The sequence below is a fragment of the Chenopodium album genome, chromosome 21 (assembly GCF_948465745.1).
Source record: "Chenopodium album chromosome 21, dcCheAlbu1.1, whole genome shotgun sequence".
Lineage (NCBI taxonomy): Eukaryota > Viridiplantae > Streptophyta > Magnoliopsida > Caryophyllales > Amaranthaceae > Chenopodium > Chenopodium album.
The window spans coordinates 2,893,475-2,917,374 of NC_137854.1; the positions used below are offsets into that span (position 1 = coordinate 2,893,475).

General features: G+C 35.5%; 2 protein-coding genes and 1 pseudogene across 2 annotated transcripts; 2 read left to right on the forward strand and 1 right to left on the reverse strand.

Moving 5' to 3' along the window:
• Nucleotides 1-3,109: 3,109 nt before the first annotated feature.
• Nucleotides 3,110-8,379, reverse strand: LOC145602301 (uncharacterized). Its single transcript, XM_081658491.1, has 6 exons — nt 7,961-8,379; nt 5,695-5,809; nt 5,436-5,598; nt 4,484-4,531; nt 4,030-4,193; nt 3,110-3,735 (listed from the first exon to the last, which is right to left on the reverse strand). Exons 1-6 carry the CDS (start codon nt 8,317-8,319, stop codon nt 3,583-3,585), a joined length of 1,002 nt encoding a protein of 333 aa, XP_081514617.1. The 5' UTR covers nt 8,320-8,379; the 3' UTR covers nt 3,110-3,582.
• Nucleotides 8,380-11,272: 2,893 nt separating this feature from the next.
• LOC145602660 (serine/threonine-protein kinase SRK2I-like) lies at nt 11,273-17,766 on the forward strand. Its single transcript, XM_081658826.1, has 9 exons — nt 11,273-11,728; nt 13,714-13,788; nt 13,867-13,968; nt 14,051-14,104; nt 14,237-14,329; nt 14,573-14,665; nt 16,619-16,723; nt 16,814-16,912; nt 17,107-17,766. The coding sequence occupies exons 1-9, from the start codon at nt 11,543-11,545 to the stop codon at nt 17,389-17,391; spliced, it is 1,092 nt and encodes a 363-aa protein (XP_081514952.1). The 5' UTR covers nt 11,273-11,542; the 3' UTR covers nt 17,392-17,766.
• Nucleotides 17,767-18,700: 934 nt separating this feature from the next.
• LOC145602468 (pentatricopeptide repeat-containing protein At4g37170 pseudogene) lies at nt 18,701-21,252 on the forward strand (annotated as a pseudogene).
• The last annotated feature ends 2,648 nt before the right edge of the window (nt 21,253-23,900 follow it).

Genomic DNA, 23,900 nt, shown 5'->3' on the forward strand with positions numbered 1-23,900 from the left:
TTTACCACATAAAACTGATCCAAAATAATATAGCACGATTACTAGTACAGTATATTTAATGCCGTGGATTTTAGTGAGAGAACTCAGAGAAGAGGAAAAAATGTTAATAGAAAAAATTAATGTTTTATATAAATAACTAAAACAGATTTCAACGTGTCAATTTATGATATAATCTTTTCTCTCCAAAAACCAAAAATATATATATATTATTATACTATAACTTTATTCCAAATTAGATCTATTACCATAACTAATTTTAAAGTATCATTTAAAAATTATTACTTCATTTTTAAATACCTCCTGCACGAAGTTTAAAGAGAGATTGGAAAGAAATTAATAAAATATTGAGGTAATGAGATTAGTGAGGGTAAATTGATGGAGAAAGAATCTAAAGGTAATAAAAATAATTCTATTGGGCCATACTAGTTGGGAGGAATAAATTAAATATTGTAAAAGTTTTCAAATAAGGATATGGAGCAAATATTTAAAAACGACTGGAAATGAAAAATGGATCAAGTATTAAAAATGATATATCTGTTTTATGCCTAAAATGATCAATTAGTACTGAAAATTAAGGACATACGGAGTATTGGATATGACTATAAACTAATATTATGTTCAACAACTTTAATTCTGTAAATTTTGGAAAATGTGTAGTAAAATACAATATATTCTAAAAGACACACCGACCTAGTATAGTAACAAGTGGCATTTTCTGATGTATTTTATCATCATTTTTATCTTCATTGTATCAAAAAATGAACTAAATAAAAATTATCGTAATCATCCAACTGATGAATAAGCGTCTTGCTTTTAATTACTATGAAGATTAATCTATTAGATGAAATTTGAATTGTCTTCAATTTTATCAAATGTTTTCAATCTCCATTCTTACCAAAATTAGCTTAAAACATCTTCAAATGTACAACCAACTCAAACAAGTAATATAACATATATATTTAGGGTAAATCTACTTTCAAGTTGCACAACTTTTTAGTCATTTTCAACTAATTTGAGCACATTTTTCTCTCATACGTAACGTTATCATGCTCTCTTATCCATCAAATGTTGTTTAGTAGGGTGGTATATATCAACTTAAAGAAGATATTTTTAATATTTTAAATGGATCAACTTTTAATATAAATAAATGATACAGTATTAGAAAAGAGAATTATGACGGAATTTTCATCAATATTGATTCATGCAAATTTACATATTTTAAATTCACATTATTCTAATTTTGGATCTACCTGTATTCTAAAAATAAAAAAAAACAGAAAAAATAAAAAAAAAACAGAAAATTCATCATGTCGTGTCGCCATTTTCTAATACGTAGTATGAACTTTGATTTATTTCTTCTCTCCCGCTCTACATCATTTTTCTTATCAACTCTGTTTATTATTTTTTTATTTTTTTGGAGTAGATTTTTACATGAATAGATCCAAACAAAAAAAATAATAATTACAATACACAAATACACCATGTATTACTCATATAATATAAAAATACGAAAGTCTAATAAAAGAATTGAGATGATATAAATTTGATAAATACTGCCAAATATAAACAAATTTGATAAAGTTATACTCGTATTACACAGTATTCGATAATGTGTTTATCTAAATGAAACACATGCTAAATTAGGAATAAGAACTTGTTTGTGAAAAAAAAATACTGTAAAAAGAATAAGAACTCATTTTAAAAGCTAAGTACTGTTGAGTTTTATGCAAGACAGCAAGAGAAATAGTACTTGCACCATTTGGTACTTTTACAAGCTCATCATAACAAATGCTGACCTATGAGTAAGTCCGTATTGCGTTTGTAAAATTAATCGTACCATTTTCTACTTACGTATGTTCTAATTTAATTGTTATATTAATCATTACGAATTTATGACATGAACACATTAATATTTTAGTATCTTGTTTTTCTAACAGCTACGTAAAATTTAGGGGCTAATAATCACCTCTTATCTGATTTAATATTCCGCCACTACCTCTCATTATACTTTTCAATTAAAGTATAATTAAAACACAACAAATAGGTTATCACCTAAAACTCTTTACAATCTTTCATGCAACCATCAAATTGAGACGAAGGGAGTACTTATTGTGTTTATGTAATTAGTGGTTACAAATCGATTTTTGTATCACTTAGATATCCGTTGTATATAAATGAAATAAAACAAATTTCAGATTAAATGGTCTTAAATCATTAACCATAATAATTCAACACACAAACGAGCTTACATAAATATAAATAAATAATATACCATGTATGACAACCACAAAGTTTTAGGTAACATCAAACCGATTATTCATAGAAGAAATAGACCAAAAATTTAGACAAGGAAAGAAAAAGGGTACTTCTGTATTAGACAATAAGGAATCATGGCACTATGTGGGAGTTTTTTGGAATCCATGTTTTTTAAGTTTATGCGGAATTGTAGACCTTTGGTTGCAAAGCGAAATTGTTCATATCCGTTGGTGGTGTGATTAAATACCCCCACTTTACTATCCATACTTTGGTTTTATTCGAATTGATACACAGTTTCAAGTATATATGGATGAATAAAGCAAGATTTTCCCCCAAATCATCCCGAGCATCTAAGACTCCCAATACTCCCTCTCTTTCAGTAAGATGGTTACTCACTTTATTAATATGTATTTCAAAAATATTATAGTAATGTTTTATAGTTTTCAGAATATCTATTAACCTATACTAAGGGCCTGTTCTCTTACGTTGAAATTAAGTTCAGTTCAGTTCAGCTGAGTTCAGTTCAGCTCAGTTCAGTTCAGCTCCTAATATCCTTCTCTTATAAAATATTCATTTCAGTTCAGTTCAGTTCAGCTGAGTTCAGTTCAGTTCAGCTAAGTTAATTTAAGTTCAGTTCAGTTCAGCTGAGTTCAGTCAATGAGAACAGGCCCTAAAAGCAAACCCAAAATGACACTTGTCATTATCTTGTGAAAAATTTTCCCACCTTTTTTGTTTTTTTAGCAAAATCTTTAAGTGTAACATTTGTTATATACCCAAAAGAAATATTTCTAAATATTTATTATATACTTTATATTGTGTAATATTATTGTCAAAAATATTTAACAACTGTGCATTACACGGGATTTGAACCTAGTTGTTAATAATGCTCAAATGGAATCATCAATCCTCATGTAAGAGTTCTTCATATTCTAGCATTGCAAGGCCCAGTGGACCTCCATATTTATTTGACCCACTAAGATAAAGCCCACCACCTAAACTCTGGATACTTGGAATACTGTAGCTATGCAACCTGCAACAATTTAACAAACATAAAAACAATCTACTTCCTCCGACCCCAAATAATAATAAGTACCGAGAGCGTTACAATGACGGGAGAGTAAAGTAATGAGAGTATGAGGCCACATGCTTATTTCCAAGAAATGAGACGTTCTCTAGACATCCATAAAATGAAATCAGAGCATACTAGGATGGACCGACGGAGGGAGTACAAACAATTAATTGAACTGTTTTTTTCTCCACTCCTTCGCCAAGTCAACACACACCCCCCAACCCCTCTTCCCAAATTACATGATGATACAAACTAAATTATAATCCTCTAGAAACAGAAGTTGCAGATGGCCACAGTTTCAGAAAATGTGCAGAGAGGAGTTTTGAGACCATGAATCCATTAAAGGAGTCGACATTAAAGAGCTCCTTCAGCTTCTCATCACATATTACAGTCTTCTTCGCAAATGGGTCCTTAAAGAAAAACCACAACATTCATCAAAATAGTTAGTAGTAGGCTTGAATCATGGCAACTTGGCAAGTGTAAGAAAATGCTAGAAGGGGTATCTTTTGATTTTGCGCCTTCAAATGTAGCACCTCTTGCAGTTGCAGCTCAATGATGCTTAAGACTGAGCCAATATTATGGTTTTACCATTAATTATGCTCAGTCATAGCATGATCCATCAACATAGATGATGATGAAATTTTTAACAAAACAGAAAGAAAGATGGAGAAGATCACACAGTAATGCACTTATGAAATATATACCTGGAGATTGTTTTCTTTTATATATTCCCATACTCTCTTTATAACAACAGCACGAGTCAGCGCACTTTCTCCAGTACCCAGGAATTTTACAAGAGCTTCTGAGAGCGGAAGAGGGGCAAGAAAGCCAGAATATACTTTCCTTGAAGGCTTTGCTTCAAATGGATCTGAATGGAGAGCACAGCGGTAAAGATAAGGTCAGAAACATGGATTTTAGGCGATCCAGTATGAGTAAAACCTAAACTTCACCAATACAATATTCAGATTCTGCAAACCCTCAAGCATCATGAGGGAACTGGAGGAAAATAAAATTATATATGAACATACTAAGAGAAAAATATCATATTAACTCATGGCAAAATGGCTTGCTGATGGGTACCAACTGTATGCCAGCATTTCTTACAATTTACCACATTAGTAATTAACTTAAAATTTAAAAGCACACTGTTGTCCTCACCTTCTTCCCTCTCTTGCTTCCGTGGCTTCTCTCTCCTGACCGACTTCTCTGTAATTGCAAAATATAATGCATGTTAAATTGGTTTCAGTTATTCTAAAAGAATATTGTAACACTTCAGCTTACGAAGCAACTTTAAGCCTATGAACAATGGTTTCAATGATCTTTTTGCAGCACTAAAGCGCGTATGAAATAAGAAGCCCAATAACGGGTATTACTAATCAATCACCATCAATGTTTAATGAATTTCAGAACAAAAGAACTGCATATGCTGTGTCAGGACAATAAACTAAGGCATTCAGGTTCCCCTCAAAACAAAAAAAAAAAAAAAATAAGGCATTCAGGCATTGTGGCAACATATCAACAAAGTGATCAGGAATTACTAGGCTTCAACATCAGAGATCTCAAGGCAGAGGGCAAGTATCAATAACAGAATGGCAATTACAAGATGTCCATACAATTTCATTTCAGTCAGTAGAGGCAGAGATACGCAAGCTTTGCTTTTCTCATTTAACAAATTACTTTCAGACAAGTAATACCAAAATCATATTACAGCTAAGATAAGTGCAGATGAGTTACGATAAGTATAGATAAGATCAGATTAGGGAAATTTAGGAGAATAAACGAAGCTGTAATGAACCCAAAGATTGAAATCTGACAGGATTTGAAAAAAAAAAAAAAAAAAAAAAATCCTGGCGTGGGGGAAAAAGGACTGACCCAAACAATATTTTCTTGCACAGAGCCTCAGATCAGGCAATTGAAGATAAGACTGTCAGAGACTCAGAGTACAAACCTATTGATAATTAATCGGGGACTTAACTAAAGAGTTTCTCTAGGAAGTAGGAGCTAATTGATCAAGGAAAGCTGCAATGCCATATGCATCTGTTAAATTTATATGTTGCACCAAATTAAGCCTGAACACACTACAAAAGGAAACAGAAGTATCAATATGTACCTGATGGCCAAATGTGTTTTGATAAGGCACTATGAATCTGGAGAATGTTGATAGAATCAACGCCAAAAAGTTCACGTAATGTTTCATCACAAATGATAGTCTTTCCATCCTGAGGATCTTGGAGCCTTTTATCTCTAACATAGCTCCACAATCGTCTTACAACCTGCAATCAGCAAACATTTCCCTTATTACATCCCCTGAAGTGTATTGTACAGCATGGGAAAAAATGATGATGACATAGAGAATGTTCAACATATACCTCTGTCCTTATCAAGTGAGGTACTCCAAGGAATTTCTGGAGTGCAGGAGACAGCGTACAGAATTTGCCAGACTCGCACACTCTTTTATTTTTCACTTTATTTTTTCGGCGAGACCTGGAAACAAATATAGATTATTAATATCTTTTAAATTTGTATTATGAAACCTTTACACAGGTAATTTTGAGAAAATCACTCAAGTAAATAAAAACTGAGTGGGGAAATATCGTTAGGTCAACCTTGTACAACACTAACAATCTAAATCACAGAAATCCCAGTTAAAGAAACCGAAATGTTTCCCAATATGCCTTCATGTGAAAGTTGCATGACTATTAGTAAATTCCACCTTATATCTCTCTGTTTTCGTTTCTATCCCCTAAATTTTTTGCCTCCCTCCAAAAAATTGCATAATTTTGAGCTTCATCCAAGGGCAAGTCCACAAATATCCCTCATGGCATGTTCATCCTAGGCTTGCCTGATCCAACAACATCACAATCTCGTAGAAATGTGAAGAACAAGTCCACAACCATAACTTATTGCGTGAATTACGCTAGGCTTGCCATGTTCAGTGACATTACAGTCTCATAGAGCAAGAAGGAGTTGACATTCTTGACAAGAACAAACCATGACCATGTCAATGTCAGTGACCAAACAATGATGGACATGGACAAGGTCCTAGATAGAGTTGGGACACTTAGGATCTTGGAACCCTATCTTAGTTTAGTTTGAACCATAAAGTTCCAAAATGTGCAACTACATTTACGTAAGGGTCTGGCTTGAACAAGAAACCCATTATGAACTCTGTGCGTTGATGTTTATGTTTGTTCTGGGAAAAGGAAAAATTTAAATAACTCTCTTAACATCCTACTTGGTGATTTTGAAGTATCAACCGATGAAATCAGGATAATGAAGTTAAAATGGATTAAATGCAGTAGATTGATACACATTTAGTTTCAAAAGAACATCAGTATGTTCTTTTGGTTTAAATTTTTATGGTTTTTTTAGAATATGTTTTCATTGTGACCTATGCTCTTTTATGAATGGATACTAGATATGATCTTTGGATTTGAACCACTATTTTCATCTGATTTGTATGTTCTTTTACTTTGATTTGTAAGATAATATATACGTACGACTTTACAATAATACTTCGTACATTTTTCAACCATGATTTCCCAAATGGTTTTTTTCTAAAATTTCGTATGATTTTTTTTTTGGTTGGGGTTTCATCCCCAATTAAGATACAATTTGTTGATCTATGAAGATAGTATGAGGCTATCTTCGGCTCTTGATAAATTTGTGTTAGCTCATCTTAAGCGTGCAGGATGAGATACTAATAAAGTTACAAATTAAGTTGTATTAACTCTTTCCCCTAAAGGATTATTACCTTGGCGGAACATGATGTGCATTAATAAATCTTGCTTAACTTTTCCCTCAAAAAAAAAAAAAAAAAAAAAAATACAACTTGTTGAAAATTACGGTCTAATTTACATGATATGTGTATACAATTTTTTAATTTCTGATATACAATTATTTTCTCGTTAATACATTTAATTTCCATGAAAACCAAAAATATATCTTCATTTTAACAATAACCAATCTTTCACAATAAAATATGTCAGTCAGTCAGTGTTTTTTTTGGTCAGTATACCTACTCCAAGTCACAACTTTTATCCTCAACAAGTGGCCCGAGTGCCCAACATTCAATCACCTATATATACCAAACACTTTTATGCAATCAACTAAATACGATCACTTAGTCAAATCAGTTAATACAATACAATAGTCAAAATCAACTAAACATGGTCTTACACAAATAAGCCATTTGTTAATTCATAATGTAGTACTCGTACAACGGAGCACTCACATTGCTATAGCATTCTCGAGCCTCTAGACTTCTAGAGGATTCTATGTGTAACTCTTAAATTCTACTATTGTACATGAATTCTTAATCTTTACTCAATATTTTAAGTAGCCAATTTTTACTAAATTACTAACATACATTGAAATGTAGGATCCCATGTCTTTAATTGGCCATAAAATTTATCCCCATTACTAGCAAAAACAGTTATGCAGAAATTCAATTATCCTAAATCAAATTAAACTTTTTATTAAACCCTCATTACTGTATAAAATAAACCATGCATGTACTGTACAAAAAGTAACTAATACACCAAATTCAATAATCATACAAATTAAATTAATAAAGCTAACATAAAAAATAATCAAACCCCAGAAAAATAATCTAGAAATTTCAAAAGAAATTACCGTTTGAATTTGCTAATACCCTTGAAAGTATCTGCTGCTGCTCCAATTCCTCTTACAGAATATTCACCCTCATCTTCATCCTCGTAATACTCATCGTCTTCAGAATCTGAAACGACGTCGTTTCCGTCAACACCCCTAACAACCGCAGCATCAAGATAATCATCTTGTTCTTCAGAAAATTTGTACTGGGTTTGAAGAAAGCGGTCAACTTGGATTCTGAGAAAAGGTTTTTTATGAGATAAATCAACCCCAAAATCAGACTCTAATTTTTTTCTAATGATATTATTAGTCGTCTTCTTCAAATCAGACCCACTCAAATATTCATGCACTTTCTCTGCAAGCTCAGAATCTGAAACCATTTTCTCACACCAATTTGTTTGTAATACCAACTGGAATACTGTATTTTTATCTCTGTATAATTTTACGAGGTTTGCTTTGAATTTAAGGTGAAAAAAAGGATTACGGAGTAATAAGGGCCAAAATGTGTGACAACTTGTGGGTCCTAGTATATTTTAATGTTTTGTGCTTTAAATGCATTCTTAATTTCTTATACGTAGTACAAGTATGAGACTATGAGTGAACGGTTTTTTCTCAAAAAAGAAAAAAGAAAAAAGAAAAAAAAAATGAGTGAATGGTAAGAGTGCTCCATATGTCTTCAAAAGGATTGAAAAACTAAATTACTTATAAAGGACACGATTCATTAACTCGTTATTAAGGTAATTCAAGGTGGATATGAAGTAACAAGTAATATCTATTTAAAAAATAAGGTCACATCTTTTAAAGAATAGAAATAATAGATGGAAATCTCAATGTATTCATGTAGATGTAAATTACTAAATAAGGTCATGTTTAGTTCACCTTATTTCAAATATATATATTAAAAAAAAAAAAAAAAAAAAAAAAAAAACATGATAAGATTAGAAAAAAATAAATTCTGAATATACTTTATCGCTATTTATGAAGTATGTGCGGTTTTTTAATCATTAAGGCCCTGTTCTTTTAAGTTTCTGGACAGAGTGGAGCAGGAGTTGGCAGAGCAAAGTAGATAAAGCAGAGCTTCTAAATACTACATAATGGAGCAGAGTAGATTTTAGCAGAGTAGGGCATAGCAGGATAAATTAGAGCAGAACATAGCAGAGTTAAACAACTCAAAAGAACAAGGGCTAAAGTATCTTTAATTTCTTAATAATAAAATTATGAGTGTAAAATTACCTATTACATCTTATTCATATTATTTGCAACGATTATAAAATAATAATAATAATAATAATAAATAATAAATAATAAATAATAATAATAATGAAAAAAAAAGCCTTATTAAAATCTAAATGGACCAGCTTGATAAAACATACATAGGGTGGAGTTTTAGTTAGAACCTCTCTAATACTCCGTTTTGAGAACATCTCTTTATCTCAACACAATTTTTGGTATGCGGCCTGCTAGACTGTGTGTCAGTGGTCACTCGAGTTACTCGGTCATGGATTACTCGAGTTGCCGGGGTTACTCGAGCTGCCGAAGTTATCTGGTCAAGGATTCCTCGAGTTGGCGGGGTTACTCAAGTTACTCAGTCAGGGGTTACTCGAGTTTCCCCTCAAGTAACCCCTAACCAAGTAACCCCTCGAGTAATCCATGACCAAACCCCTCAAGTAATCCATGACCAAACCCTTCAAGTAATCCATGACCAAACCCCTCGAGTAACCCATGACAAAACTCCTTAAGTAACCCCTGACTGAATCACTCAAGTAACCCCTGACCAAACTCCTTAAATAACCCATGACCGAGTAATTCGAGTAACCCCTGACCGAGTAACTCAAGTAATCCATGACCGAGTAACCCCTAACCGAGTAACTCGAGTAACCTTTGACCGAGTAACCCTTGATCGAGTGAACCCCTTTAATAACCCTTGTCTTGTGGGTAACCCCTATTTGAACCCTTCAAGTACCCCCTAACTGAATAACTCGAGTAACCCCTAACAAAATAACTCGGATAACCCCAGCCACACGGTGTGGCCTGCTGCACCAAAAAAAATTGATGTACTATAAGAACCTTTTAATAGCTATGATTATTAGGTGTAAGTAATGGTAAATGGGTAAAACACAAATAAAAAAAATTATATCATATTACTAAACATACATGAACAATTGTACTGTAACAATTTGTAACTTGTAAATGTTGGAGGTGTGTTTTAATTCGTTATAAATAACAAAAATAAGTTAAAAAGAAAAAAACTTACAAATTAAACTTTTTTGAAATTACTGAGAATTAACATTAAATATTTTTAACCTTTGATATACATATCAATATATTAAGATAAATAAGAAATTTGTAAGTGAGAATTTTGTAAACAACTATTTCACTCAAAAACCGACTATTCTCGTGGCTATTTCGAAAGGTGAAAAATACTAAAATTGTTGTAAGAATGATAAAAATAATTTGGAATAATTGTTCAAAAAGTTATTCCTCTTTCTAAATCTAATTTTCAACCATTTTTTTTTCTTTCAAAGATTTGTAATTTCTTGTAACATAATTGCATTTTCAACCCACTTTTATCTCAATTCGGATTTTTTATAAATTAACATTCATAAATACAAGTAAATTTTTTTTAATAAGTAATATATGAGAAAGCTTCCACCCTGCCATAGGAATGAGAATGAGGATTCGAATCCCACCACTTAGGGGGAGATGGAGGAAGACTATATTTCTAAACGGAATCAAATATGAAGCTTACATAAAAGGTTAACCTCAAATCCTCAAAATATATATACTTCGCACAAAACAACGAATAAGCTTAGATCTTAACAAATATTGGTTGTAGTAGACTAATAGCAAAGGAAATTAATTTAATAACAAGATATTTATAAGTAAGTGGTATACCCACATTATCATTAAAAAAAAAAAAAAAAAAAAAAAAAAAAAAGAAAGGTGGTATACCCATACCAAACTACCAAAGCATCCCAAAGCACAAATAATTGGGCCTTAATAAGAACATTTTGGGTAACCGACTTTACCGCCCACCTGCAGATTCTTCACACTTCCACATGGGCTACCCACATTTTTACCCAATCACTTTCTAACACCCGTCTTTTTATTTTATTTTATTATTTACTATTTTTAATTCCCAAAATATCTTTTGCATCACTTAACCAAACAAATTTTACGCGGTTAATTATTAATTAATTAAAAAATATCATCAATAAACCAAATTAATTTGTCCCCAGTAAGGCAACCGGATCATAAACGACGCCGTTTTGCCTCTTTGTCCTTTCCCTTTTTACCTTCAACAAAAATCCTCTCTTTCTTTTGCTGCTCATACATCACACTCTCTCTCTCTCTACCTATCTTTTCACTTTCTCTCTCTACTTTCTCACTCATTTGAATAATCTTTGACCGATTAATCGGAAATTAATCGCCGATCTAGGGTTTTTAATTTTATTAATCTTCAATTGAAATTATACGACACCGTTTTGATTGATTGCTGTAAATGTCATCGGAAGATCTGAAATTGTTAGATTGTTGAATAAGAAGAATAATTTGCGACCGTCGATTGAAGAAGAAGTGGTGTCGGAAAATTTAAATTAAAAAATGGACGCCGGAAGTCGAGCTCAAGCGTCGGTAAATCCTGCCATGGATATGCCGATTATGCACGATAGTGACCGTTATGATTTCGTTCGAGATATTGGTTCTGGAAACTTCGGTGTTGCTCGTTTGATGAGAGATAAAGTCACTCGAGAGCTTGTTGCTGTCAAGTATATCGAAAGAGGCGATAAGGTTCATCTTCTTCTTCTTTCTTTTTTTTGGGATTTTTTTTATTATTTTTGGAGGAGTTTTGAATTGTTATCCGTTGTAGTGGTATTGATTGCAAGCTGTTTGTTTTTTTGTGGGGTTTTATTTCTTGTATTGGGAATTTTTTGTTGGAGTTGTTTAGGAAAAAAATAAAACTTTTTCTTGGGATTTCACGTGAATGGTGTTTTTCGAAGGGTTTTGATGGTTAACTTTCGTTTTTTTGGTATAAATTTGACTGGAATCTTTGATTCTTTCACGCAGATATTCTACTTTTGTGATATTCAATGCTCTCTTTATTTATTTATTTTTTTTAAAAATCATATACATGAATTTTTATGTGGTGATTTGTTTGGTTAATGGTTATTAGACTTAAAGATTGATTGGGAGTAATGACGGCGTTGGGATGCTATTAGTAGTAGTGATGCTATTTGTAGAAGTGTAGCTATTTTAAGTAAAAAGGTTTTTTTCCCCAGATATGCATTGAAAAGACCAGTATTGGGGTTATTTTTGGGATTTTAGGGATGCTTATAAGGGTGTTTTTGGAATGCCCTGCAAAAATAGGGAGACTTTTATTATTAATGGAGGTCATATGCAATTATGCATTTATGCATGGTGAGGTTTGAAAGTGAGACATTTATTATAGCATAACGGTCGTAGCAAATGTGGAATTTGATACTATTTGAGTGTTTGTTTTGAACCTGATATGAAGAGGTTGAGGTGTTTCATATTTGTGTGCTGGTTGCTGAATGCTGTTGGTGAAGAACTGAAAATTAGAGCATGTTTATTTAATTTACACAAGGTTTCGGTTGAGTCGTCGATGGTGTACGACATGTGACTCTTGGAGAATTCGGCTTGATGGGGCATGGGGGTGTTACTCGTTACTAATATGTTAGTTGAATATAGAAGTTATTTTATTTAGAGAGGTAAAAATAGTCAAAATATGTAGTTGTAACCTTTTAAGGCAAACATTGGAATGTTGAGGTCTGAGTACAAAAGCTTCTTGGATAATTAACTCTCTTTTCTCGTTTGGGGTGTTTCAATGCTAAACCTTCGATGTTTTGCTTCAAACCTTAACTAACTAATTGTTATACTTATAACATGTCTGAGACTAAGGTATAATCTTTGGTTTTTTTAATTGTTAACATTCTCTCATGGTTCATGAAACCTTGACTGGGTCTATGGTGTAGAGATTTGCTACTTAGAGAGTATTAAGTCGTGTTTCTAAGATTGGGACAATAGGAAATCACGCCTTAATATAGAGGGTTTCATAAGTGGTATGCTGAAATATAAGGGTTTCTACTCATCTAGTTGTTTGGTTGTCTTGAGTTCAGGAGAAGGCACACATGCAAATTGATGTGACGTAGGTTCAAAAGTTGGTCTTAGGACCTATTTTCTTTTTATATTTTAAGCTGTGTATTAATCGTTGTCATCATCTATCAACGTCAGCGCAGCAGCAATGCCTTTTGAAATGGCTCCCATCCAGGATGGAGTTGGATGTAAGCAGCCTTAACCTAATGATGAATGTCATGATGCATATCATGACTGAAAGAGGCTCCCACTAAACTCTTGATTCAAAGCAAATGACCAGTTTAACAAGCAATCTTGAATAATATAATTCTGAGTGAATCTTTCAGTTTCATTGGAATTGGATTTGGGTTAACCACTGTCATGGTTTCATGATAATTATGAAGGAGATACCAAAGACTATTTGAAGTTAGGAAAATAAATATAGCTAAGAGGTAAATGGTTTGATTTATTTCTTTGATATCATGGTTTACCAATGTTCTGAGACCTGTATGTTAGTGATAGAGTTCCCTTTATTAGGAAATCGTTGTTACTAGGCTAGTATGGTTTGAACTAGCAGTGTGACAACTGAGAAATAACCTTGAATTTGAAACTGTTTAATTGTCAGTTCTGTAATTGACATGGGTTTTGAGACGGCTATCCCTTTTCGCTATGTTTTATTGCAGATAGATGAGAATGTTCAAAGAGAGATCATCAATCACCGGTCATTGAGGCACCCAAATATTGTTAGATTTAAAGAGGTTTGTTTGGACCTTTTTACCCTTACTTTAACGTTCGCAGTTAGAGATGCTTAGTGTTTTTTCACTCTTTCTGAATAGGTCATTTTAACACCTACCCATCTGGCAATTGTGATGGAGTATGCATCTGGAGGAGAGCTCTTTGAGCGAATATGTAATGCGGGCCGATTTAGTGAGGATGAGGTTCTTGATTTTAACTGTTTTTTTACTTCTAGTAGGAATTACTATGTTTATTCAATTTCTACTGACACTTGCGTGACTGCAGGCTCGCTTCTTTTTCCAACAGCTTATTTCAGGAGTTAGCTATTGTCATGCAATGGTCTGTAATGCAATCTTTATGTCTGTCTTTCAGCATTTTATATAGATGCTACTGTTAATGAAATTATAAATCTGTAGTCTCAAATAGAATAATTTTATGGCTCTTTCTTACAATTCTTATTTTATGATGAAGCAAGTGTGTCATCGAGACCTAAAATTGGAAAATACTTTACTGGATGGAAGTCCAGCTCCTCGCTTGAAGATATGCGACTTTGGCTACTCAAAGGTACCAAATTTGACTCTGTTATTGCCCTTCTTTGTTCTTTCGTGTTTTGGTGCATTGAGATTTGTGTTTTCACAATTGAATACATGTTCTGTCTCATAACAAGCATTTATTTGCTTCACTTGTGTAGTTGTGTTATTTCATGTCTTAGTTTGATGCTGTATGTAGACACTTTTACTTCTTTGGATGAGACCTTTAAGGTTATCATGGATTGCTAATGATCTTACCTTATGCTTCTTTCTCCAGTCTTCTGTGTATCATTCACAGCCTAAATCCACGGTGGGGACACCTGCTTACATTGCTCCAGAAGTCTTACTGAGGAAAGAATATGATGGAAAGGTATCCTATTTTACTTTCCTGTTTGTATTGATGACATCATTTGAACCAGTTTGGTATTGGCATCTGTATTTTAGAAAGCTTTTAAAACAATCTATAAAATCCATATGGAGAAATTGTTAAATGAGCCTAGCCTATAGAAAGGATAGTGCTGCCATGCCTGGCAACTGGTAATGCTAATGTTAAACAGGAATTGTTTACTTCTTCATTACATCCCGCAACATTTCATTGCAATCCTCTTTAGCATAGAACATAAATAAATACAAGGAACACAACATGCACTTATAGTAACCTGAAAGACATTTATGTTAGCATAAGCATACAAGGGAGTTTCCTCTTAAAGGATTTGTACGTTCTAGAACCTAGAACTGTCGGTCTGTAACACTTTGTTTACATATTATGGGGATACCTCAATTATTAAGACTTATTTGAGTTCCCTTGTGTTTCCCTGTTGGCTAATACTTTACTATCAAATGAACTCTGTCTGAATACATGCTGGAGAGGAATGGACAAAGTGGTGATGCTCTGCAGGAATCAGACCTGAAAGGCAAAGGATTTTTTGAAGAAGATTTTTTGACCTGTGATTATTTAAAAGTCAGCTCAATTGCAATTAGTTGATTAGCCTGCTCTTACTTTGTAAGCGAAGTGAAGGAGGAGGTGAATCAGAGAGAAGGGCAGTATCAACTATATACAAACCTACACTTGTGGCATAGTGCCTTTTCACTTTCCATAAATCAACTGGCTGCTCAACAGCAACAGCTGGGCCTAAATAAAAAGACTCCATGAAGTACAACTTTCATCTGTTGTATATCATCCGTTCCAAGACAATTGAGTGTTTTAGCAAAACTTTATTGCTTTTGAGTCCTCTTGGCTTCTATGAGCATTCCTTTACAGACTTCACCAATCAGCAATGATAAATTTCATGACCATTAAACTTCATTAATGCACTATTTATCTGGGCATCATCAAACTTATTGATAAAGTCATAATATAATTGTAGATGAGCAAACAATATGGTGGTGGATTTCCACTGGAGATAGCAAGTGCTGACAATATGGGCTGTAGGAGAGCAGGGGTCTTGAAAACTAGGGTTTGGGATATGATCAAGGTTGAAACTCAAAGGAGGGGTGGGGAGGGGGGAGGGGGTGGGTGGGGCCGTTGGGAGTGGTGGTTCTGAAAGGGCAACACTTCCTTTTTCTGGGAGTTTCAAATCGCAAAATGTTTATATTACTGAACTTCCACCTAATTTTATGCCTATGTGCATCAGAGACTCAGAGTTATGCAATAACTAATTGTGAACATGATAGGAAAAAGAGAATCTTTTTTACATGTTTTTCTGGGCTGGAGGAGAGCAGAGGTCTTAAATAGCCGGGTTGGGATCAAGGTTGAATTGCAAGGGGGAGAAAAGGGGAGGGGTCGATACGGCAACACTTTTCCTTTTGTGGGTGTTTCAAATGGCCAAGTATTTCTGTATCTGCAATAAAAAAATCGAGAACATGATAGGAATAAAATGATCTTTTTTACACTGTGAAGCAATTGGCCTAGTTCTATGTGCTTACAAAGCCCCCCACCCCCCCCCCCCCCCCCCCCCCCCCCCCCCCTTTTTTTTTTGTGAGGTAATTGTTATAGTAATTGTACAACACAAGTGAATTAAAGTCTTTGTTAGAACAGGTAGGAGTTGATAGAAATATGGAAAAGGCATTGCTATTTAAACGGAAACCACCTTCTGATTTATGCTGTAAACCTCCTAGTATTTGAGTTTGAGTACTTGAGAAGGGGTGGTTGACATTTTACTATTTTCCCTGGTAATATTGGTGGTATGTTGCTTGTTGCTCTCTTTCTAAGAGTATTATAACTATTATTGCTCTGCGTATGCATATCCTAGACTGCAATATGTGTCTATGTCAAAGTGGTATGCTCCTTTTTACTGACTTGGAAGTATTCTGTGAATTGCAGATAGCAGATGTGTGGTCATGTGGAGTGACTTTGTATGTAATGTTGGTGGGTGCATATCCTTTCGAAGACCCTGAGGAACCAAAGGACTTTCGGAAGATGATTCAAGTGTGTAATTTGATTACTGGTATTATCCTTGGTGATTTGTTTTGCATTTTTGATTAATTATGTATGTTTCTGTGTTGCCTTTTTCTGCAGAGAATATTGAGTGTGCAGTATGCAATTCCTGACAGCATAAACATATCACCAGAATGTCGCCACCTTATCTCCAGGATCTTTGTTCAAGAACCCGAGTCGGTAAGTATTCTTTCTTGACATTGATAGCTTTTTTCTTGTTATTGTCAGGGGATGAGGGTGAGAATGATTGTTACTTTTGTGAGGGATGGCATATGTTCCTTCTTTTGCATGTTGGGAAAAGAGATTCTCCTGTTTAGCTGGTTTACTATCACCGTTAGCTAGATTTGGCTTATACTTGTAAGTGTGCATTCCAGAGGATATCAATTCCCGAGATTAAGAGGCATGAGTGGTTTATCAAAAACTTTCCCACCGACCTAATGGACGAGAATACAATGAGCAACCAATTTCAAGAGCTGGAGCAACCCATGCAAAGCATTGATGCTATCATGCAAATCATTTCGGAGGCAACCATCCCTGCTGCTGGGTCATCAGCACTCAATTTTCTCTCAGATACTCTCGATATGGATGAAGATATTGACGACCTGTCAGATTCTGAGATTGATATTGATAGTAGCGGAGAGATAGTTTACGCAATGTGATCATCCAAATGTTTTGCTTCCTGTTTGATGGAGGTTTCAGCATTATCCCCATTGCTACTCTGGGCAATTTGGTTGCTCTTTAGTCATGATTGAAATGTTTCAACTCCTCTCTTCTCTTCTTTCGTGCTCCAGTTGATACACGTAGTCATAGGGAAGAAAACGAAAAAAAAAAAATATATTAAAATGGGGAGGGTAGAAGCCTTGCGGGGTCAGCAGGTATTGCTGGGTGATTCTGCCCCCCACTTACAGTGTTAAGATCCAAGTTTCCCCTGGTCCTTTAGGATTGTAATATATGTATTTGATATTATTCATGTACTCTGTCGAAATTGTTGAAGCTTCATGTTTGTTATGCTATAATAATGGACATTGTCATGAGTAGAGCTTAGAACAGATTTTCAGGGTAGTTTATGTTCCTTTGTAAAATCAAAGTCTGGAGTAGATGACTTATTGTCTGTCTACAATGTACAGTATTTTCTGAAGTCCTGTGTTGTTTGCTATCCTGGGCAAGCTTAGGCATCAGAGATGTATTTTTCCTGTTTGTTTAGTCTTACCACATCTAATACAGGGAGATAATCACATACAGTATACCGTAGGCGGAGATATTGCCATGATAATCCAGATGAGATATTTTGTTTATGATCTTGTGCAGTTGACTTGTATCAGAACTCAGAAGGTTTGTTGCAGTTGTTCAGGTTGTTGATGGATATTGTAGTTTTTCAGCGTGGAGTATGCATTATTCCAATGATCATGGGTTCTATAAGGTTCTGTCATTTCTGTGTAGATCAAACTCGCGATTTAAGGGGGTCATGGTCACACTTAACTGATTAGATCAAATTCACATCATGCAAGGTCTAAAACTCCATTTAAGAAGTTTGTAAATTGAAATAATCTGGGGTCCTTTTGGAAATACACAACTCCATAAATGTCGCAAATACTTTTATTTCTGTAAATACGTTATTTATTGTAGATGATAAACATAACCTCTATTACATGAGGTTGTTAAGATGAATATAAGTTCAACTCTAACAATTTTTTTAATTAATAATCCCTCTGTTCTTTAATACAAAGCCTCTTTTGAGTATTTATTGCTCACATAATAAAGAGAAAGAGGCATTGTATTAAGGGACGAAGGGAGTACGAGTTAAGAATTATTAATCATAATAGAATTATATCTTTGTCAACGCCAACAATTAGTAATTTGCATTAATAAAAAATTGGACAACTAAAATATGGTAGAATCCGGCTAATAATATGATCCGTTTTGTAATGGGCGGTTACTGATTGACCCACCCGAGGTTTTGGTAAAACCTCTCACATTGACTCATCTTTGTCGTTGAGCTCTGCACTCAACTCTGTGAAACAATGGCAGCAACAACTCTTCGTTTCTCTCTCCTCAGAATCTACCTTCAAAAGAGACTCTTATCATCTTCTTCAATCAACACTAATCAACACACTCAAAACCAAGTTTTGCAGAAAAAATTTAATCACCCAATTCATAATGAGGAAATTATAAACCAATTATGTAGAAATGGAAGATTCAAGGAAGCCATTGATATATTATGCGAGAAAAAGCTTCTTAAAGAAGCTGTTCAATTGCTGGGTCACATTCATTGTCCTTCTGCTTCTATTTACTCTTCTCTGTTGCTTTCATGTCTTCAACAAAGAGCCCTTCAAGAGGGAAGAAGGGTTCATGGTCATATCAAAGCTTCGGATTTCATTCCTGGGATTTTTATATCGAATCGTTTGATGGATATGTATGTAAAATGTGGGAGTTTGAGGGATGCCCAGAAGGTGTTTGATGAAATGTCTGAGAGAGACTTGTGTTCTTGGAATACTATGATTAAAGGGTATGGGAAAATAGGGAAGGTAGAAAACGCACGTAAGTTGTTCGATGAAATGCCGAAGAGAGATGGGTTTTCTTGGACTGCTATGATATCGTGTTATGTTCAACATGGGAGGCCGAAGGAGGCATTGAATTTGTACAGGGAAATGCAGAGTTTTGGGAATTTGGATTCTAACAAGTTTACTATGTCAAGTGTGATTGCTGCTTCTGCTGCTATACCGAGTTTACTTTCTGGAAAAGAGATTCATGGGCGTATAGTGAGGTTGGGTTTGGAATCTGATTCCGCGGTTTGGAGTGCATTGTCTGATATGTATGCAAAATGTGGCTGTGTTGAAGGAGCTAGGCGTATATTCGATAAAACTGTGGACCGAGATGTTGTTTCTTGGACAGCAATGATTGATGGATATTTTGAGGATGGGAAGTGGGAAAACGGGTTCACATTGTTGTCAGATATGTTGAGGTCTCGAATCAGACCAAATGAATTTACATTTGCAGGGGTTTTGAACGCGTGTGCGGATCAAGCTTTGGAGAATGTAGGGAAGCAGGTCCATGGGAATATGATCAGAATTGGTGTTAATCCAGATTCATTTGCTGCAAGTGCACTTGTTCATATGTATTCCAAGTGTGGGAATGTCAGGAGTGCAAGAAAGGCTTTTGAAGGACTGTCTACACCTGATTTAGTATCATGGACTTCTCTTATTGTTGGATTTGCACAGAATGGTCATACTGAGGAATCTTTGGAGCTCTTTGAGTTGATGCTTAGATCAGATACTCAGCCTGATCACGTCACTTTTGTTGGAGTTCTTTCTGCCTGTACTCATGCAGGATTAGTCCAGAAGGGAATTGAGTATTTCCACTCAATCAAGGATCGCCATGGACTAACACCAATTATAGAACACTATTCTTGCCTCGTTGATCTACTGAGCCGAGCTGGCCGTTTCAAAGAAGCTGAAGAATACATTAGTAAAATGCCTATGAAGCCTGATAAATTTTTGTGGGCTTCTCTTCTTGGTGGTTGTCGAATTCATAAAAATGTGGAACTAGCAGAACAAGCAGCAAAAGCGTTGTTTGAGATAGAGCCTGAAAATGCTGCAACATATGCAACTCTGGCCAATATATATGCCACTGCAGGTCGATGGGAGGAAGTGGAGAAAGTCAGAAAAATGATGGATAATAGAGGGGTGGTCAAGAAGCCAGGCTTGAGTTGGATTGAGGTCCAGAGACAGGTCCACAGGTTTCTTGTGGGTGATATTTCTCATCCCAATTACAATCAAATCCATGCATTCTTGACAGAGATCTCAAAAAAGATGAAGCAAGAAGGCTATGTGCCAGACACTGACTTTGTACTTCATGATGTAGAAGAAGAGCAAAAGGAGCAGAATTTGTCCTACCACAGCGAGAAGCTTGCAGTTGCTTTCGGAATCATCTCTACTCCACCTGGGACACCAATCAAGGTGTATAAGAATTTAAGAACCTGTGTAGACTGTCATACTGCAATCAAATTTATTTCTAGGATTACCAAAAGAAAAATAATTGTGAGGGATTCAAACAGGTTCCACTTTTTTGAAAATGGAAGCTGCTCTTGTAGTGACTATTGGTGAAATATTTTGCTAAGTGAATTCTTGGATTTTGCTCATCCCAGGCACAAGCCCTGATTCATTAGTCTGGGTTATCTACGCTTCAGTTGAGGTTTAATAATTGTCAGGAGCTAATTCTTCCTGTAGTGTGCCTCTTGTCAGAGAATGACAGCTACCCTTGGTATATCTTACCAGTGCCAATCACTAGAAATGGATCTGGTCTTAAATGACATTACTATAATATGATCTGTGCAGAAATGCCATCTATACCATCCTGGAGTAGATACATTCTGGAATCCTCATGATCATCAGTAGTGTATTATCAGTTCTCAGGTACATAGTATATGAATTTCGAAAAAAAAAAGAAACAAAAGAAGATTCTTTTCTGCATGATATAAGTCCATGTATGTTTGTCTTATACTAGTTTTACTAGTATCTGAAATAGCTTTGATCCACATTTAACTTAATCTATATGAATTCTTTGTCCTGATTTGTTTGGGGCTATTGCTTCTGAATGCAATAAGAGCATGGTACCACTGATGCTTTTGCTTTTTGTAGCGTGTTTCCTGTGGCTGGAGGAAAATGCTATAAACCGAGCATTTTTTTGGATCATACTGGTTGATCTACTTTTAGAAAGGCTTAGCAAAATGCTATCTCAAGACATAACTGTATCTTATTTCAATAACGTTCTCCCAATGACTATAAGTTTATATATACTGCCTAGTATGTATCTGCCTTTGGAAATTAAGCTGAATTGAATATTATGCTTGCTGATTAATGCTATATAGATTCCTGGTCAATGGTTATCGACGATCATTCTTTGTATGAGACCCCCCTTTTCTCTGTCGACCTTCCCAACTATTCTGTACGCTGAAGGTGTATTGAATTTCCTTACACTTTTGTTTCAATTGTGTTGGAGTATCAGAAATTTTGACGTTGCTAAGCTCATGATTTGTTATTACCTATTAGCCTCCTGTTGTCTAAAAGCTATTCCATAGACTTGTTTGTTATATGCAGTATGATGTCCCTGGTCTATAGAATTTTGGTTTTGCTCAATACTTATTTATCTCTCTTCATTGACTAATTTGCAATCATCTGATGTAAGTATTTTAAAAAATGTACCATTTGCAACTAAAATAAACAGATCTGATCTTAAAATATATTGAAGCAAGAGAATATGAAGTTGAGCATATCATCTTCACATGTTGAGTCCATGAGTAATTGAATTTTCTCAAGTGGATTTGCAAATTGGCGCCTAATTGGCTAATTCTGTTGAGGCTGCCCACTACCAGTGTTTTTCTCATAGTCATTGACATTTTCAGTGTTTTGTCTGAATATGCAAATATATATGAATCTTTTCCTCTTTTTGCACCATCAAATGCCTTTCTTAACTGCTTCGGAATTATTTCTTGATTAGTTCTGGCCGTTTTCGTTCTGTGTAATTTGGTTGGTTGCCTCCTACACACATAAACCTCTCAGTCTCTCACTCATTTGCTTTCTTTTGCTGTTTTATGTGTATGCTTTTGAAATTGTCATTCTATTGTTTTAAGGATATAGAATTATGGATTTTTTTTGTGTGTTGCAACATGTTAGAACTAATGTCTCGAAATCCAGGCCAACTCTCCCCACAAATATTTCTTTTCCTTCTATCATCTCAGAATATTTTATGCCTGCAAAGTGCTAGAGATCAGCCCAGGCCTCCTATCTTGGTCACATACGCAAGGAAGAAGCAGGGCAAGGGAAGTGGATTCAGTTAAGCAAGCAAGGGTAGAAGAGTCTTTAATGCAATAATTCTGTTAAGAAGTTTGTTATGGATTAAGGGGAATCTTTAGGCTAGTGTTGAGCTGGCTTAGTCTATATTAGGGGGGAATAATCTGTTGTAAGGGGGATGCATTTTTGTTAATTGAGTGTGATTATCTCTGGGAGAGTCCTTTCCTCTCAAATGAAAGGTGTATTGGATGCTCATTGCTGAATATCAATACATACTATCTTCTTTCTTCCCTGATCTACTCTGTTTTCTTCTCTACAAAATTTATACTGAAAATCTAATTCATAGCAAGTTGGTATCAGAGCAATCGACCTTACCTGTGCAAGTTATGGCTCGATTAACTCACGCGCAGCGTTTGGATTTGCTCGAGCAGGAGATTGCCGGAGTGCCGTCGCAGGTGGCTTATGAGGTTAACTCGGTGTTGGCGTCATTTCGAGCTGACATCGCAGCACAAATCGCTGCAATTCAGGACAAGTCTCGTTCTGAGCCCCGTCCTGAGCCTCGGACCGTCGCCGCGAATGGGCCACCATATCAGTGGGACAACCCATTTGCGGGAGCACCGTCTCAGTTGGTGTCTGGAGGTGGTGGTGAGCAAGGAGGTCAGTCGATTTGGAGGTTGCGGAAGTTGGATTTACCCTTGTTTGACGGAACCAACCCGGATGGGTGGATTCTCAGAGCGGAGAGATTCTTCCATTTCTACAGACTCACGGCCGACGACCAGCTGGAGGCGGCGGTTGTCGCGCTAGAGGGCGACGCCTTGCTTTGGTATCAGTGGGAGCATAGGAGACACCCTCTCCTGTCGTGGGAGGCGTTGAAGAAGGTGATACTTCGCCGATTTCGCACCACCGCCACTGGCACCCTCCACGAGCAGTGGCTTGCTCATCGCCAATCTGGAACCGTGGCGGATTATCGGAGGAGATTCATTGAACTCCTTGCTCCGATCGAAGGTGTTCCAGAAGAAATTGCGAAGGGCCAATATATAAATGGGCTAAAGGAGGATATCAAGGTGGAGGTTCGGATCCTTGACCCGGTTTCGTTGGATCATGCCATGGAGTTATCTGGGCGGATCGAAGAGAAGTTGCGTTTGGGCCCAAGGCCCAGATCTGTTGGACAGCTACCCACTTGGAGAACCCCTTTCCCTTCGACCCGACCCATTTCTTCCACCCAAATCCAACCTTATCAATCCTCAAACACGATCCCTGCTAACTCAAACTCCACCTCACCACACCCAAACACTAACCGTTTCCACCCTAAACCTGCCGGAGAAATAAGGAGGTTGTCGGAATCCGAACTTCAGCACAAACGAGAGCAGGGGCTCTGT

What these genes read in the sequence shown, in the direction of transcription:
- LOC145602301 (XM_081658491.1), bottom strand. Translation starts at nt 8,319, where the DNA reads ATGGTTTCAGATTCTGAGCTTGCAGAGAAAGTGCATGAATATTTGAGT. An exon ending in GGTATTAGCAAATTCAAACG is followed by an intron (nt 5,810 to 7,960) that starts GTAATTTCTTTT and finishes ATTTGTTTCCAG; the next exon opens with GTCTCGCCGAAAAAATAAAG. An exon ending in CTCACTTGATAAGGACAGAG is followed by an intron (nt 5,599 to 5,694) that starts GTATATGTTGAA and finishes TGCTGATTGCAG; the next exon opens with GTTGTAAGACGATTGTGGAG.
- LOC145602660 (XM_081658826.1), top strand. Translation starts at nt 11,543, where the DNA reads ATGGACGCCGGAAGTCGAGCTCAAGCGTCGGTAAATCCTGCCATGGAT. An exon ending in GGAAAGAATATGATGGAAAG is followed by an intron (nt 14,666 to 16,618) that starts GTATCCTATTTT and finishes TGTGAATTGCAG; the next exon opens with ATAGCAGATGTGTGGTCATG. An exon ending in TTGTTCAAGAACCCGAGTCG is followed by an intron (nt 16,913 to 17,106) that starts GTAAGTATTCTT and finishes TGTGCATTCCAG; the next exon opens with AGGATATCAATTCCCGAGAT.